The 18320-nt window shown below is 51.6% G+C and overlaps 1 protein-coding gene across 2 annotated transcripts in view; it reads right to left on the reverse strand.

The window, feature by feature from the left end:
- The window catches only part of SMG6 (SMG6 nonsense mediated mRNA decay factor), a 116265-nt gene that overhangs the window by 84403 nt on the left and 13542 nt on the right, over positions 1-18320 (reverse strand). For both annotated transcript variants that reach the window (XM_076354449.1, XM_076354448.1), the window contains exons 9-10: positions 6317-6378; positions 2259-2404 (exon numbers count right to left, since the gene is read on the reverse strand). In XM_076354449.1, the coding sequence (XP_076210564.1) occupies positions 2259-2404; positions 6317-6378 (208 nt within the window). The remainder of the gene's footprint in view (positions 1-2258; positions 2405-6316; positions 6379-18320) is intronic.

Raw genomic sequence — 18320 nt, forward strand, 5'->3', positions numbered from 1 at the left:
ACACAGACACGCTCTGATCCCAGATTTGCAGAAGGATTTCAGTAGGAGGAGATCTCTGGAGGTTGTTCGGTCCAACTGCAAAGTTAGATCCAGCTCTACAGAGCTGACGCAGCCAAGCTCTGACTACGGCGAGCCCGGCTCGCGGCTCCCCAGTAACGCTTCCTGGCAATTGGGATGCAGGCAGGGTGGGACTGCGCCCTCCCAGCCTCCCACATGCCCGCAGGGGCGGATCAGCCCCCTCGCACCCGCTCCCGCCGCTGCCCATGCTACTGCAACCCAGGGAGGTGACTCATGTGCTGGGAAATGGAAACCCGCACCTTCCCGACAGCCGCTTCTGCCGTATGCTCCAGCCAGTCCTCTGCCCACAGCAACCCACACGCCAGGGAAGGAGCCAACACCCTCGCTCCGTGCTGGGCACTTCATAGTAATTCAGCAAACATTCTTGCTTGCCTTCTAAACTCCAGGCCCTTTGCTTTTTTTTTTCCTCTCTTTTCTCTCCTTCTGCACCCAGCTCTTCTCAATATCACAGTGTCGGCACCGAGCCCAACCTGGGCTGTGCCAGCACTCAGCACACGAGCGCTCGGAGACCACCAGGGCATTTGCGCTGACAACCGGATTTGCTTTGCCAACAATATTCTCAGCGATATTTTAGGGTCACCAGAGTAAGGAGCCCTCAGGGAAACCCCTGAAGGGCGCTAGGCATCAGATGGCAGCCGCAGTGCCATCCGACCTGCAGGCATTTCATGAACACCGCCACCTGCTCTGCGCACAGCCTGCAGTCCCCAGCAGGAACGGGTTTGCTTTCTCCAGAGATCCGAAAGCTGGGAGCAGCTGGCAGCTACCCACACAGGAGGCAGAAAACTCTGAGAATACTTATTTTTCACATGAGATAAAAAGCGCTCCCTTTCTGTCACTCACACACATCCACAACTCGGCTACGGATGGAACAGCAGAGTCCAGTGGTCTGAGAGCTGGGATTGCTTCCAGCTCTGCCACAGGGGCTTGCCGTACAGCCCAGACAAATCTCTTCCTCTCTTTACCACCAGCTCCCGTCTGTGGCACAGACACTGCTATTAATATACATACCGGGGGGCGGCACAGAGGCATTTGCTCATAATCGTAAAGTACTTTGCAGCTCAAAGATAAACACACCGTCGCTGGTTGGCATCTAGCAAGCGGGAGGGCAAGGCTGCCTCGTCAGCAGGACTGACAGCTCCCCCAGGGCTTCCCCCAGGAGAGGAGGGTGCCTGCGAGCCTAGCCGGGCAGCAGGCACGGCGCACGGGAGCCGCTTCCCAGCCCTCCGGCCGACGCCAGTTCGCTCCATCAGCTGACTTCGGCCACTAACCACCAGCCTGACAAGTGGCCAGCTGGCTCACGAGGGAGAAATCTTCCAGCAGCAGCTCCCTGGGGCTCAGCCTGATCGCCCACATGGTGGCTTTGACTGAAATCCATCAGCGGGAGGCCTCCATCTTTGGGATCTAAATCCCAAGCCATCAGCATGTGAAACGCTGCTTCCTCCCACCCAGGGAGCGCAGCCCCATCCCTGCTCCCAGACACACGGCTCAGGCAGACCTGGGCACCTGCCGCTGTGCATGGCGGGGGGCCACAGGGAAAAACACGTCCCCTGGAAGCACCATTTCAAACTCAGTGGAAGTGACTCTGGTTTCGTGGCATCTCTGCTGACCAACACATTAAACCCGACAATGGCAGAGACCATATACAGCCTCCTGGGTGGATGGAGGAGGGGAGGAGGATGAGTAATACTAAATCTCTAGGTGTCTTAATATGGGAAATAGCCTCCAGCCTGGCCCTTCAGAGAGCAGCATCTCCCATCGCATCCCCCAGCCGCCTGCACAGACACAAGCGGTCACAGGCAATGCCACTCTCCCAACAGCCAAGGCCCTCCGAGATCCTCCCAGCCCTTCTGGTGCCAGCGTGGGCACTGAGCATAGCGCAAGCTAAACACTGGGAAGGCAGAGCCATAAAGCAGTGCCCTCCTTCTGTGCTCGATGACTCGGGCTCCAGGGAGATGCGATGGCACCTCACTCCTCAGATGCCCCAGACAGCTCCACCGAGGCCCAGCCAAGGTCCCTTTGCTGTCCCTATGCACGCCGACACCCCCAGGCATCCAACCACTGCTCCACTCCCCCATCCGTCTTCAGCTGGCGAGTCCCCCCCCACCCTCCTCCATGAGCAACTCGGCCAATACAGAGAGCGCCAATCCCCAGCCCAGTTCCCCTAAAGCAGCACATGGTACCTTTGGGCTGGGAGTTGTACACTGCAAACATGTTGATTGCCACAAGCTGGAGCATGCGGGTACTTCCGATGGGAGGGGGGCTGTGCTGCAGCAGGACCTGGAACTCCCTCAGGACCTCCTCGGCCACCGCAGGGAAAGTCTCCATCCTGCGGACAGAGAGAGAGTCTGTAGAGCGCAGGCTATGCCCCGGGGTGCAAGGCGGTCAGTCAGCACAGCTCACTCAGTGTCACGTCTCCTGGGGAAGGGGGAGCCCCTGGGGTGCTGTCTCCCATCCAGGAGCCACAGGGTATGAAGGTGCAGGCTGCGACGGAGGCAGCTGAAGCCTTCCTTAGAGAAGGTAGCGAGGGATTGCTCTGTGACCGACAGGCAGCATTCCTTTGGCAGGAAAACACGGCCTTTATGAGTCATTTCTGACCAACCATTTTTTTCTACTGACTTCTACCAATCTGGGAGGGGTGCCAAGAGGCCAGCAGCTCACTTGGACCAGGAGCAGCCCATGGGACTCCCAAGAAACCCAGGCTGCAGCAAACTGCACACACTGGTGCCACATTGCGGATGTGGCAATTCCAGTGCATTGAATGTTGGCCAGAGCGTGCTTCCTCCAGAATAATGGTGCCTGTACCTGGGCTCTGCACCACAGGATCGGATCCCATGGCACCGAGCCCCGTTCCCCCAGGCTACACACTCCCCGGCACTGTGATTGAGCCCCTAAACTTCATCGCTTAGAGCCCCACAGGACAGGGACTCGCAGACTAACAACTGGCCTCATCTAGCTGCTGGTCAAAGCTGGAGCTGGTCCCTGCAGCACACAGCGTTGCTGTCGCTCATCAGGACACAGCAGCCAGCGGCTGCAGTGCCACGGCCGGGGATGGGGTGTGCTTTCAACACCATTCACAAGCACCCACGGAAATCTGACACATTTATCCTACTCTTCATCTGGCATCACTAAGGGAAATAGCTGAGGTTACTTATCAGAGCTGTTGGATCCTCAGCAACCACCCAACTGAAGTGGGGTCAAAAAACTGAACTGATTGCAAAGAAGAGCGCGGTCAATTCACAAAAATGACTGAGACATGGTTGCCCACAGCAGCCCTCCCAAAGAGAGTCCTCACCTGGCATCCCATGAAGACAACTTTATAACCAAGAAGCTGCCAAAAACCTTGGAAACTATTGGGGGTGGGGGGGAAGGTCCTCCCGTCCCATTGCCTCTTCTGCTGAGCTTGCTGTGTTACTTCTTGCTCCTACACTAGAAAAAGCCACAGCTAGACCCCAGCAGGAGCGAGTATCTGTCTCGCAGCAAGCGTCCGCTCCAGTTATCAGTGACACTGTACTAGTGTGCCCACACGGGAGCGAGAGCGCCAAAATCCGCAGTGGGTGAGGCATCTGGAGCCAGAGCAGGCAACCTCAGGGGCCTCCATAGCGATTTCCTCTATCTTCCCCTGAGAGATTCAGATCTTGTGATATCAGCACGCTACAGGCTGGATTAGCAAGCCACTTCTGGTAACCCACATGGGCAATTCTGCTGGGCTTCCCCAACAGACTTTCAGGACAGTAATAGGCTCTATTTTTAAAGACAGAAATGGCTTTCTTCCTAACCATATTTCACGGATGCCTTTCAACAACCGGTTCTGCCTAGCAGCAGGGGTACCCTCTCCCCGGGCACCATTTGCTGGAGCAGTTCAAAGTCTCTGTTACCTTCCCACAAATATGGGCTGTAACAAACAGGCCCCTTGTACTTCGTAGCTGTGCAGAACGGAGCAGCTCCACCGGTACAACAGCACTACTCCCCCTGGAAGAGGCAACTTCCCTGGATTTGGGGCGCAGCCAGGGAATTAGAGTGAACTGATTGCTTCTAAAGACTTCCTAATTTTGAGAAATCTCAGACCACATCCAGTGTATCCAGCAACATCCTCCTAGGGCAGACAGGATACTGGGGATGGAGGAGCCCTTTGCAGGATGGATTGTTAGTGAGGAGATGAAGATTATTGCCGTGGAATAACAATAAGAAGGAGCGAGAGCTTCCTCAGCCCCGCCAGCTGTGCTTTGATACCACAGCACATCTGGAACGGCATGCAGTAACCCCACTGAGCTCAGAACCAGCAGGTCAGGAGCAGAGCGGAAGCTTTTAATAAATTGCTTACCTGTGGTTTTAGGAGCAAAAGAGTCCAATTAGGGCAACATCATCTTTTCCGTACTTTTTACAGATAAATCACTGAAGATCCTGCCCAAAGAGGACTCAACTATTCCTCACCTTTTACCTATTTTAAGCGCGGAAGCTGTTTAGCAGGGCTGGACGATTTTCTCTTCCTGTATCATGGTATTACTTTCTGGTTCCCTTCTAAGTACTTCAGGGGATATTCTACCACTAAACATACTTGGGTTTTCTAAATGACTGTCCTGGGAAGCAACGGCCTCAAACGCTGCATCTTAATTTCACAAAAGTCTCAGGAGCCAAATGTGCAAGCAATCTCTGCAACATCCCCATTAATCCCCCTGCTGGCATGCGTTCAACCAGAGCTCGGCCGCGAGCGTGGCCCCACAGAGCTGAGGACCAGCAGCTCCCCAGACGCTCTGCCCTCCAGCACAGACATGCTGCAGTTACCAAACTTTTCATGGGCTCTTGCAGCTTTTCTCCTCTTTTCCTGTGGACAGAAGGACATCCAGTTCTGCCTCCTCACTGCAGGCCAGCCTGCTGCCCGCAAGCATATAATCAGTGCCTTGTGACTCGGGGAGAGATCAACAGCACCGGCAGCGAGCGGATTGCTCTCACCCTCAGACAATCGGATTTCCAACAAATTGGCCAGCACTGCTCCTACTTCCCATTGCTTTATGAAGGGTCCAAAGTCAAGCACGTGCCACTCCTGACTAGCCACCCCAGAGAGCGCATTGGATGGAGCAAGGGCTGAGGCTTCAGGCTGCATGGCAGGGTCGGTGCTGTGTCCTGCACTGCTGTGCTTCCCCGCTCCAGGAGTGAAAGGGGACAGGCCCAGACAAAGGCAGGGAACTGTACATCTGAGTCAAAAAAACCAACAGTAGGGACAAGATGCCACTTTGCATTCACACTACCTTTACCTAAGTCTCCTGGAAAAGGTCTCTCAACCCTGTAACTTGTAGCTGTTAGTTCCACAAGAGACTGAAGGAGCCAACAGAGCTCATGAGAGACTACATTTGCTTACGAGGCACTGGCAGGCTCAAGCAGAGACCACCGTTGCCAGAGACCATCTGAACCCACGCGAGGTCTCACTACAACAGCCGCCCCCATACAACTGCCCCATCACCTGACAGCAAGGGTCAGTCCAGAGCCGGAGCAGAGACAGCTCCATGGGAAGCCCATCAGCTGCGAGGCCGAGCTTTGCTCTCTGGGTCATAAGGATGTCCCCCAGGCTGGGATCTCAGCCCAGGCCTGAATCAGGCTTGCTTTGCTTCAAGGGTAGCTGTTCAATTACTTGAAACCAGTTTTTGACAGACGTTGCCAAGGGCATTTTGCATAAACCCATTCCCACAGCCAGGGCAGCTCTCAGCTACGAGGCTTTCACTGAAATGGCAGCGAGGTGACAAAGGGCAAGGCTTGTCTTGACACGCTCTGGACGGCAGCTTTCAGCCACTGCATGGTTCTGCCTTGATAGCTTTGTGCTCCTCGCAGACAGCAGCCACTGAGACCCCCAGAGCCACCTCTCTGCTGACTAAGAGTGGGGGGAATGGGGGAGGGCGGGGAGGCAAAATCAGAAATTAAGGGGGACGGAGCATGGTTAGGTGATGGGAGAGAGAGAATACAGCCTCCAGTCCCTCCCATGTGTGTATCAGCCGGTTGAGCTCAGCCTCTGCCAGAGGGTCCCGGTGCACAGGCAGGACCAGGCCTTGAGGTGGGGGAAGAAAAAGCCCAAACAATAACCAGTGTGGATCGGAGGGCGGATAAGGAGAATAAGAACCAGGAGGCTAGGCCTGCAAGAATTCACACCCTGTGCCCTCAGCTCCAAACACAGCTTAGTTGCTAACAATATTAAATTCCAAAAAGACTTGTAATGTAGGAAAATAAAATAAACATCCTGCACACTTACCCAATCCTGGTAAACAGCTTCCCATGGGCATGGAGAAAACTGAGGATGAACCTTTTGTTCAGCTGCATGGGGGGAAAAAAAAAAAAAAAAAAAAGAGAGAGGAGAAAACAATTAAACTCTCTCCGATTTCCTGTGAATTAAGAATGTCCCCAGTGACAGAAGAACCTGGCCTGGATGCTGGGGGTGGCACTGGAGATGGGAACCAAATGGACATGCCCAAACTCTTACAAACATCATGCACACAGGCACGGGCAAGTGCCAAACAGCTGGAGCTGGAGCCGGGAGAGGCGGTGGAGACACAGCACCCTCTGCCGGGTCCTGTGCTCCCTCGCAGGGCCGCTGGGCACCAGCCCCGGGCAGCTCCAGCTGCCTGCGGGGCAGCTCTCGGCCGAAGGGCTCCTCCTCTGCGCCCCGAAAGCTCAAAGCACAGCACAGCCTAAGGGCTCATGCGAAAGGAGTCCCCAAAGGCAGCCTTTCCCGCTAGTGTTTCCCACCAATGGGAAAAAAAAAAAACAACCACCAACGAACAGAGAAGCAACTTGTTCGGTGCTCGGCGATTGCGGCGGAGGCTGAGCAGCGTCTGGTCAACGCAGAGAGGGAGCAGGACGTCCTCACCAATGCTCCTCTGCAGAGAAGCCAACACGGCAAGCTCAGCAGCAAAGCTAGGAGCACTTGTTTGTGCCCTGCCAGGAGCAGCTTTCAGAAGCAAGGGGGCATTGGGGTGATGCTGCACCCCTTCATTTAACTCCAGCCTTAAGCAATTACAGAGAAGGAGCTGGTGTTCACACGTATCAGAAAAGCCCCTGAAAGCCTGCAGCAGCTTTTAAAGGGATAGAGGGGGAGCTGGCTGTAGCACATGGCATGAAGGCAGCTTCCTGCCCCGCTTAGGTCCAGCAACACCAAAACGTGACTGGAATAATTACTTACTACTGCTCTAAGCCACCTCTGCTAGCTCAGCAGAGCTCTGGGCTTTCCCAGTCCTTATCTAAACAGCTTTGAAGAAGGCCGTGGGTGGGTAAGTAGTCACTCTGCCTGGCCCTGGAGGTGGCTGTGTCACGCTAGGAGTGGACTGGCCTCGCTCTTACCTTCTCCACAGCAAGAGGCTTTTTTCCTCGCACCCGCGCGCCTGCACAGCCTCAGCGCAGTGAGAAAAGCCAGGCTCCGAGCACCACGCGGGGAGATGCTGACCAGGAGCGACCCAGTCTGAGCACCACCGCGCTCTGTTCCCATTCGCACAGGATTTTTATACCTTGAAGCCCTCTATAAAGGTCAGCGATGCCACTTCCATTTACGGGGGATCAGACGCACAGAGGACGAGGTTACCAGGCAGGGCTGTGGCAATGCCCGGCCAGGCGCACGTGAGAGGGTGCAAGACAGTCACCAGCCGGTGCCTCCAGGCAGCACCAAGCTCCCCGCCAGGCCTGGCTGCAGGGGATGATTATCACGGGCAGTCCTAGCTCTGGCACTACCTCCCACCCTCACCTGCTGAAGCCCTCGGCTCACGCCATGACTTATGCCAGCTGCTCCGCAAGTTGCGATTGCTCGGTTAGGTGTAATTAACCCGGGCTGCATTCCCAGAGGACCCATGCAGGAGAATGATGCCCTGCTGCAGAGTCGCTCCTGGGCCATGTGCGAGTTTGAACATAAAACCTGTCTCATAAAACAAGCCAGACCAATTAAACTGGCCCCCGCAGCAAGGGGTTCTTGCTTACTCACTATTTTACTGCTGCCCTAAAGAGTCCTTTCCACTGGAACTCGACTTTATTTGCCACCATTTTATTAACTCTGCAGATGAAACCCAGAAGAGACTGGGGAATACTGGGACAGCACAGCAAAGCCCTTACTCTGCCAGTGAAGTTTGGATATAGCTGCTTCTTCACCATCCTCCTTAGGACACCAAGGCAGCTCAGAGCTTGAAACTGTTAGCACATACTTTTTTTTTTTTCCAGGCAACAGTACGTGGAGGTAGAAAGCTGGTTTGTGACCAGCTCCGTGGCTCCAGCTGCTATCACACACCCCGACAGAGACACAGCCTAACAAGTCCGAGCCCCTAGCTCAGGTGCAAGAGGCTTGGTGGGGCGGTGGGCAGTGCTCAGCCCCAGAGCGAGCCCACGTGCTGCTGCTGCCTGCAGGAGCTGGAGGAGGGGGTCCATGCTCTGTGCTCTCTGCTGGGGGATATGGAAAAGAGCAGGAGCTCCTGACTTGACCCATCTCTACTGGAAAGCCTGTCGCAACGCTGATCAGCGGGATGCACGTGGGGGGAAAAAAGAAATTGGGGCAGAAGTTTTTCTCCAATGCCCACATTCACCCACAGCCCCGGGAGCGCTCACCCTGCAATCCCCACAACACTTTACTGGCAGTGGGGGAGTACCAAAACTCCCCACCTTGAATGGAAAGCAACGCCCGCACCACCCAGCGGGGACATGCCCAGAGCGTTCCCACAGAGACGCCCGGCTCTGGGAGGGCTCGTCAGGACATCAGCTTCGCCCCCATCTTCTCAGAGCAAGTTTCACGCTCAGCCTTTTCACTCGCAATCCCAAGATTAACCGGTCACACTCCACAGGAACCAGTGCTGAACTGGGACATAGATATGTGCATATATATATATATATAGTTATAATTTTTTTTTTAAAAGGAAGCAGGATACCTGCCTCTAGGGAAGAAGCACGTTTCATACTTCTTGCCAACTTAAGCACGAACCCAGCAAGCCCAGGCAGAGACCTGTGTGCCCCAGCACTGTGGCATCTCAAGCAGGCACCTCTCGCACTTCTTTCATCACTTTTTCTCTCACAGCCTCAAGGTTTTGATGAGCTCATCACTTAACTTTGGACCTTTCATCTCCGAGTTCACGCTAAGGCCACCGGCTGCTTTGACTGGGCTTTTCTCTGAATGACTCTCTCTCTAGTGACTCACCTGTCCCTCAGCCTCCGGGAGCCCTCCCTGCTCCTCCCATCAAACGCTGCTTCTAACGGTGGGAGGGAAACAGTGACTTCCACTGAGCGGCCCGGCTTCAGGGCAGGGAGGAGGAAGTCTTGTCACCTGCTGTTCTGCATTCCCACGGCAGAGAGGAACACTTCCCCAAAGCCCTGCTAAGCATGCTCGCTACCCTGACGGTGCTAGCACGAGACCTGCAACAACTTCTTGCCTTCACCTCTCACTCGCTGTGCAGTCCCAAGGTAGTCCCCTCCAAAGGTTTCCTGAAAATGGTCCTTGTGCCGATGTCAGGATGCCAGGGGAAGACGGGGCTCCCTGCACACTTACATTGCTGCCCTTTGCGGGCAGCTTTGCTCCTTGGAACAGGGAACCAAATCTGGCTGGTCCCAGTTGGTTGCTTGGGAAAAGCCCACCAAGTAGGGCTTATACAACAACGAAACTATGTCAAAAAATGGATTTTGGCCCTTCCAGTTGAAAAGCGGGCATCACAGATATGGAAGTTATGAGCATATAGTGAAGGCATTAGTTATAAAAACAAACCAGCTGTCAAGAAGAAGAAGGGGTCCCTGCACACAGTAGTGCCTGAAGCTGAAAACAGCTGTTTCGGCTGTCATGAGTCAGCATGTGCAGACAGACTAAATCCACCTGGGAAGAGGCAACCTCACCAGAGGAAGCAGCCCACTGCTGCTTGGGGAGCATTCACACACTGCACCGCCAACCAAACTGGATTTGTTACCATGGAAGAAATCAACAGTGACTAACAACTTCTCGCTGAGCAGCTAAGTGCAGAGATAGCAACGGTCCTGGAACAGCCAGCTCAAATCACTGAGAGGCCACAAGGAGTACGACCTGACAACACACAGAACAGAGGCAGTCAAACAGCTTCAGGAAAGGTTTGTCATGTCTTGAGCCAGAAAAAGAAGAAAGCAAGACCCAACCTCAAGAGACCGTGCACCGATCAACGGTCACTGAAAACGGCGTCTCCCACCCCAGCACAGAAACACTGGAAACGCCACCAGGGTGCACAGGAAAAGGAGTGCCACAAACCAGACTGGGAAGCAGAGCCGCCGCGCTTGAACCCAGTGCGGACCCATTTGGCTCACTGCGAGGAGTGCACAGAGCTTTGGCACCTGAGCATCGGTCCCAGCTGTGAAGGAGGCACCAAATAAGGGAAGGATTCTGGAGCAGCGACTCCTGGGGAAAAAGCATTTCAAGTTAAAAATTGTTACTTCAGGTTTGGAAGTAAATTTCAGGATCTGGTCTTTATCAAGCGAGGCAAACTTTCTTCAACATCAGCAAAGCATCTGTGGAGCAGAAAGCGGTGTCAGAGTCAAAATAGGCTGCAAAAGACAAGTCCATTAATCAAGAGACCAGATGCAAAACTGCCTGTAACAAATGCGCTGTCTCCACCAGAGTGGAAGGGACTGGAACACAGTGGAATGTTCTTCTGAGTCTAGGGGTCTCCTCAGTGACAAGGGGTTGGGATACAGACCACAGAGCCACACAGCTCTGCTCCAAAACACGTACCACACTCATTCCAAATATTTTCAGGGTTTCTTGGGCAGCCAGGCTTTTCCAGGCACAGCTTCCTTGCTGAGAACTGTGTGAAATAACATCCAGGCACCCAAACCATGCCATATTGCCACTCCCAGCTCAAGGGCCAGATATACCATGTTAACTATTAAGATTACTCCTCTCTTCCACAGGCAGCTCCTTCAGAGCTTTAAACCACCCAGTCCAACAGCAGCAGTGAGCCCACTATCTCCCCTGGAGACGGCCTTACAAATATGAGCCTGAGCCTTTATCCCATGTCATCCCAAACTTGCAAGGCACAGATCTGGCTGGTGTTTTCCATGGCAGTATCTCGCTGAAATAACGCCGAGCACTGATATAGAGCTTCCTGAAAAGCCCAAGATGCTGCACTGGGCTCGACCAGCAAGATACCAGGAGGAGGTTTTTACTGTTACAGGTGCAGTCACAACAAAGTACTGGTGCAAAGTGTTTTGTGCAAATGGCTACCTACATAAAGGAGACAAGACAAAAGGGCTATTAAGATTGGCATTTTTGCAGTGTTTACAAGGTACCCACAGAGCTGTGGGCAAATTCCAGCTGGGCTAATTACCGTAACCATTCCTCTTCATATACCACCTGCAACCACAAATGGATACTGAGCTCACCTTGGCTGCTTCTTGCCACGTGTTCTAGTGCAGGTTTCTGTTTAGCAGTCACAATCTCCTGCCCTGAACCAGATTAATTTCTGCAGCATTAGAAGCAATTCCAGTGTGAATCCTGATATTTAACATCAGACACTACACAAACGTAAAATCCAATTTGCTGTGACATGGAAGAAAGAGGGAACCCTGCTGTATTGTGGACTTGAGCCATACAAAATTCATTTCCAGGTAAAGAAACCTTGAGACGCTCCTGCAGCTTCCTGATCTTTTGGACTACAGCAGCTACAGCCCCAGGAGACATCTCATGGCTGTAAGAGTTGCAAGTCAGCCACCCAGCAAGAGAAAAAGAGGCATTTAGGAAGCCCCCCAGCAAAACCAAGGAGCTTTTGATTTTTCCCTTCATCACTGCAGGGAGCAGGTGAGATGAGAAACTTAAGCAAGAAAATTGTGCGCTTTAGTAACATAAAAATCAAGCAGTGGTGACTTCACTGGCTCCAAAACAAGCATCTGACCTATAAATAAATTTAACATTATTTAATAACGAATTTACTAGTAGAACTTTAAGGAAAACAGGTCAAATAGAATATTTATATACATGTTATTTCCTTTTCAACCGAACTTGTATCTAAGTTTGATTTCTGTGAATTAGTAACACGCAACATTCTTGAAAAAAATATTACCATTAAATAGCTTAAAAACTGATTAAGCAACCCCTTAAAAAGCAGCAGTCTTCAGGGACCCTCACTGAACTGGATGGAAAGAGGTTGGTAGAGACTCATTAGCGACATTTTTAATCAACGAACTGAAAGCAAGTTCTGCTGTCCAACTGCCCGTGACACAAAGGTGAATGGAGCAGTAAGTAACGATGGCTACAGCGCATTCACACAAGGTTATTATAATCGCTTCAAAATTGGGGGTTTTCCAGCATCAAATGTCATGTTATGCATCTGGGATCATGTAAAATTAAGTCTCCAGGAGACCGTGCCCGAGGCAGCTTCTCCAGAAAGGCTCTAGGGACTACAGTGGCTAAGTTCCCAACGCAAGGTCCGGTAAAAAGGGTTAACGCGTCCCTTGGATGTACAAGCGGAGAGCAGGCACTGGACAGCACAATTACATCTATATACGGCGCTGGCGAGGCTGACACTGAAATACTGCATCCAGTTCTAGTGCCCTTATTTTTAAAAGGATGCTGAAAAATTGGAAGGGGTCCAAAACAGCCCTAGAAGTGATTCAAAGGCTAGAAATTATGTCTTGCAGTGAAAAACTTAAACAGCTCAATCTGTTTAGTGTATCAAAAAAGACTGGGAGGCGATTTGATTGCAGGGTGCGAAGTGCCTCCATGGTACTTAAGAGCTCTTTACACTTGCAGAATAGCAAAGAACAAACTGGAAACATTAACTCTGGAAATAAGGTATAAGTGTTTCAGAACTAGTGCAATTATCACTGGAATGAACTCCCCAGGACAAGGGTGGATTCTCAAGACTGGATGTCTTTCTGGAAGTTTTGCTTTAGCCAAACACAAGTTATTTGGCTTCATACAGGAGTAGCAGGGTGAAATTTAAGGACCTGTGATATACAGGAGATCAGACTAGATGATCTAATGGTCCCTGCTGGCCATAAACTCTATGAATCTATGCAAACATGCCAGGGAGTCCTCAGCTGAGATATCAAGTTAACTTTCAACACAAAACTTTTCACAAATTGGCTCTGGTGGTGCAGGTCATTTAGGATACAGGCTCAGCTCTTCAAGGCTGCATCTGGTTAAGCACTGAAAGCGAGATGACCCAGGCAGAGCCGTTCTTTGTCCAGCAGGTAAGGGGGAGGCCACGTGCTGTGCACTGAAGCAGCCCCAACCAGCAAAAAGCAGCTTATACTCAAGCACATACTGTTTGCCAGGAGTAAACAGCATCCCCTTCCTGCGATACAAAAGTGACACCGAGAAATGTGTGATGAGTTCTGGTCATGCGAGATCTCCTGTTAATGTAGCTCAGGGTGTTGTCAGACTTCTTCGCTACTCCGGAGTAGATTATTTGTGGGGTTAAAGCACAAAGGAGGGAGATAATATGAGAAATTAAGAAGGTTGAAGACTGAAGAGATCTAACCCTGAAAGGCTTAGGATGGAGTTAGGCCAACAGAGAAGACATTTGGACAACAGGCTGAGCAGAGACAGAGCCTTCCAGAAGGATGACAGCATTATCGCACGCAATCTTCACGCTCCCGCTCTCCCAGCCACACTCACCGGCAGGGATAACGGGAGCCACTCACAGCCAGCCTGTGCCCCAGGCTCCCACAACCTGGAGGTAGTTGTCCACCCTGCTGCATTCCCGGAGTACTTCTGGAGCCTTCACTTTTACCTGTGCAGTATAACACAGGGCATGAAGGCATCTCCCTCTCCACTTTGAATCACGCAGCAATGAAATCTGCTGGGGAGGAAGAGTAGAGCCAAGGACAGAGGAAATGACACAGATTCCAGCAGGTTCCACTCCCTGATCCTCCGGAAGGAAGTTTCTTTCCTAATACCCACCTCCACAGTGGATACGAAGCCCGTCTGGAAATGGCTCATTCAACACTAAAGAGAAATAAACATTCCCCATGGCAGAATTAAGAGGTTTGGCTGTGGAATATGAGGTGCCCATCCCAAAAAGCGTACAACAGACAGCAGAGTAAGTTGGCCTGGGCCAACTTCAGACAAAGATCAAGGTTAGACCAACAAAAAAAAAAAAAAAAAGCTCAAGAGAAATCACTGTTTACAGCCTTCACCCTGCTCTGGGAAATTTCCCAACCCTGCTGTTAGGCATTTTACTTCCTTTACCAGTACTGCCAATTCTGGCAGTATTCTCATCTGAAGTGCAAACTCTCCCTCCCAACACCACTCTGCAGCGCCTGGATCATCAAATCCATTGCCACGAGAAAGGACTAATGTGCAGCAGCAGGAGGGGGTTTGGTTACACACAAATCCCTGGCTGATCAGCACCAGCAGGAGAGGAAATGAGGAAAGAGTGACTGACAGGGAAAGGCGGTTTCTGGATGATTGTACTCGGTTTTAGAGTATGAGAAGCTTGCTGGAACTTGAAGTCTCACCCCCCTCACCGCAGCCTCTCTGAGCACTGGGATATAGCAGAGCCCCTCACACAGGCGTAAGTCATTGATGTCCTTGTAGCGCTCCCACCTCTGATCCACCACGATACTTCTACACACATTAGCACCAGATGCCTGTTACCGGAAGGAGAACATGTCGGTGTCTCTCCCATTCAAGTAACATTAGTCCCTGCCTTGTTCTTCACAGTTAAATAAAACCACCAACGTAGTCTAAAAAGAAAAAGGGGGGGGGGGTGTGGAAATCAACACCAACTTCTGAAAACTCTTACCGATAGCTTAGCCTTCACTTTCTGGGTAGTGACAAAAGGTCAAGCTGCACTGGAAAGCAACATGTGGGTTCTACATGATATGCGTGCACAGGCTAAATTGGTAACCAGGCTCTGCGAGCTCTGCTGAGCTCTGGGAGCTTCAGCGGAGCAGCACTGAGCATCCACAGAAAATCACGAGCCCGGACAAGGTGCAACAGCGTTTCTGGTTGGATCACTAATGCAGGAACTGCAGCTGAGAAGGTTTTAACCAGCATTTTAAAGTAAAAATGGAGTTTATTTTAAAAGTCAAGTGCAGGGAGGGTGCACAACTGGCAGGCAAAAAAAGCCAGTGCTAAGCTGCATGGCTGAATGTCACGTCTCAAACTCAGAGAGGCTAGGAGTGTGGTTTTAGTGTTTAACCAGTTTCAACTGCAGCCTGGCACTCTTTTACTTCCTCCGCAGAGAAGTCTTCTCACTGCTAGGGGAAAGAAACCAACCTTACCACGCAAAACAAAACGGCTAGAGTAAAAATAAAGCCCCAAGGTGGTTTGGTGACCGAGGTCATATTAGGAGGCGGAGGGGTTGCAGGCTGGGGAAAGCACTCAGAAATATACTGCCAACCAAGAAAGAGATTACAGAAAAGGAGGCAGGGCAGAGAATTAACACAAGTCCAGCAGTAAAGAGGCTGAGAAGCTTCTTTCACACGCCACCAGCTCCCCCATGCTCAAAACAGTTTGTAAACCGTTTCCTAAACACAAAGGAAAAAAAACCCAGACCTAGTCCTGACCTCCATGAATGAGTAACCAAACCCAACAGCTTCCTGCAAGCCTGCAGGGGTGAGGAAAGGAGGCTGCCTGGGAGGGACAGAGGGAACGACAGGTTTCTCCCTCTCAAGTCCCGCTTTGAGCACAAAAATTCAGGATGCAACATCTCTTGCTGCTTTTTCATGTGGTGGTAGGTAAAGGAGAGAATTAAGGAGGGGCAGCCTTTAGCTGATTGCTAGTGCCTAGCATTCCCACCCCAGAGAGCTTCTCTGCCTGTTTTTGCCTCAGCAGAGGCTCACAGCACTGCAGAGGTGTGGATCAAATACAAGGCAATACAGCAACAAGCTGGAGGGGAAGCACTGCCTTCCCTTGACAGCAAAGGCAGACCATAATGCAACAGACCACAGATGGGATCACTCACGTCAAATACTAGAGAGCACCTAACCGTAGAGGAGAGAAACTTCCTGACATAACGCAAGCCACCTTCCTGTGACAAGACGCCGATGGCAGCCTGACCCAAGGCCTTGCTGTAAGACCTTGTGCATATCCCGCTGCTGGCTTGTGCACTGAGAAAAACCTCGTGTGTCTTCTCCCTTTGGGGACATACCTACGCCACCATTCTGGTGAGGCTCAGGTGATTAACAGGCGTGAGAAATGGCTTCAAGTAGAAAAGCCCACTGGGCATCTCCGGGCACTGCTGATCTAGTGGTTTCCAGTCCCTCCGCTCTCTGCACAGGCATATAGTGTTGGGTAAAAAAAAACACGAAAGCATGCAAGAGTCAGCACAGGCTTCCAGGGCATCGTGTGCAGCCTGCAGGGTTACCCTTTTGGGGAGTCATGTCCCAGCAGCCGGGGGAAGGCAGGCATGCCTGTGCTTTCACGCAGCCCATCTAAACCAAAGGCACAGCCCCAGCTCCCTGGACTTATTTTCCAGATCAGAGGCTCCTGAAAAAGGACCATTCTGAGCACTTTGCCCACCTGACACCATGGACGTAGCAAATGAGGGAGCCCCGTACTTCAGCCAGCAGGGATTATTCATAAGAGCCTGCATGGAAGAGAAAAGATCAATCTTTCACTGTCCTGAGAAAAGCCACCCAGCCCTGCTGGCAGAGCGGAGAAATGCTCCCACCAGCCTGGCAGCAGACTCAGGGGCAGACACTCCAGAAACAATGAGTTCCCCAAGCAGCCTCTTATCCATGCATCTATATGGAAGAACAACCATCGTTATAGCAATACGTCATTTCCACTTTTGCTTGTGACTTGTTTCTAGTCATGTGTAATGGAAAAGAGTTACAAGGTGAGAAAAGAGCTGAGAGTGAAGGGAGCTGCTCTCAGTAAACGGGAGTGCCTCTGTGGTATATTTGCACAAGCAAAGTTGGGCCACACTCACAGATGCCCACCTCACACCACAACAGCCTTTTAACAGACCAGACGCTCCGAGGGACCGCAGGGAATGACAAAAAGGCAACTCCAACTCTGAACACAGGTCACTACCGCTCCCGTCTGTGACTGGTCCAAGCAAAGGACAGGCTGATGGAGCAAAATGGCCAAGAGAGCCCCACCAGAACTGCTACCAGACTAACATGAGGTTTTATCCCACTGCTCCCTAGAAGCACGCCTCTCCAGATGCAGAGCCCAAGAGACAGCTCCCCCAGAAGAAAAATTGCACCGACTGAAACCAGCCAGGAGAAGGAGCCAGCCCAATCACACGTGCGGCTGCTGCCCAAGAGGAACAAGCACGCAGAGCAGAAACAACAAACACCGCCAAGGAAAAACGGATGTGAAACATGCAGGAGCTGACTAGGACAGTGACCTTTTTCACTAAGGACACAGGGCCTCTGTTGAGGCAGCGACTTGGGCAGCCCCGAGGACTCGCCAGTGCTCCTGGAGGCACAGGTGTTCCCAAAAGTGCCTTCTCCAGCCTTGGACGGTGACCAAACTTTGTCCTCTTTTTTTTGGTAGACCTCCTGGTGGTATTTACTGCTCACTGGTGGAAACCCTGTTGCGCTGTCCATACTCCCTGCTGCTGAGAAGAAAGCCTATGTAAAGAAATGGAGGTTAAAACCTGCTCTGAACTTCGGAGCTAATGATTCCGCCACAATTTCTCTGCTATTGCAAAGGGGTTGCTGCTCCACGGGCACCCAGCGCCAGGCAAATGCAACACCTCTGTCCCTAACCAGCAGGCTGAGGGCAAATGGGAAGGTTCTTGCAGCCGATGCACAGGGCTGAGACAGCACATCCTGACTCTGGCCTTAGCTTTCCTAAGAGCTTTTTGGGTGGCCCTACCAAACTTTTGATGGCTCTACAAGACTGACCTCTCACAAAGAGGCTAGGAGACTTAATTCTTTAATGATCCTAAAGTATTCAGACATCTGGAGAGAAGTATTATTCTATTACTGTTGTGCCAAGGGAAAACCTCTCTTCCCTAATCTCAGCTGCAGCTATGGAGTAATCTTTATTAGCGCATGCATGCTGTGCGGCAACACAAGGAAGTATCTACTGCAGAGCACAGGCAGCAGGCAATAGCAACGGTGGGAACCTTAACTCAGCATTTCCTGACAGGGGTGATTAAAATCTCAAACTCAGTGTAATATTAACACTTTCTCAAGAGACTGACAGCACATTTGCCCTGTTTACTTTACCAATTCACGTAAGCTGCATACGGTACTATCAGATTTAAGATCAATACAGACCCACGGCAAATGAAACCAGTGGCAGAGAAGAAATGGCACTCAGCTCTTCAGCCCACTTTGCTCTATCCAGCTGTTTTAAAAAAAAGCAAAAT

Source organism: Aptenodytes patagonicus, chromosome 17 (genome assembly GCF_965638725.1).
Source record: "Aptenodytes patagonicus chromosome 17, bAptPat1.pri.cur, whole genome shotgun sequence".
Classification (NCBI taxonomy): Eukaryota; Metazoa; Chordata; class Aves; order Sphenisciformes; family Spheniscidae; genus Aptenodytes; species Aptenodytes patagonicus.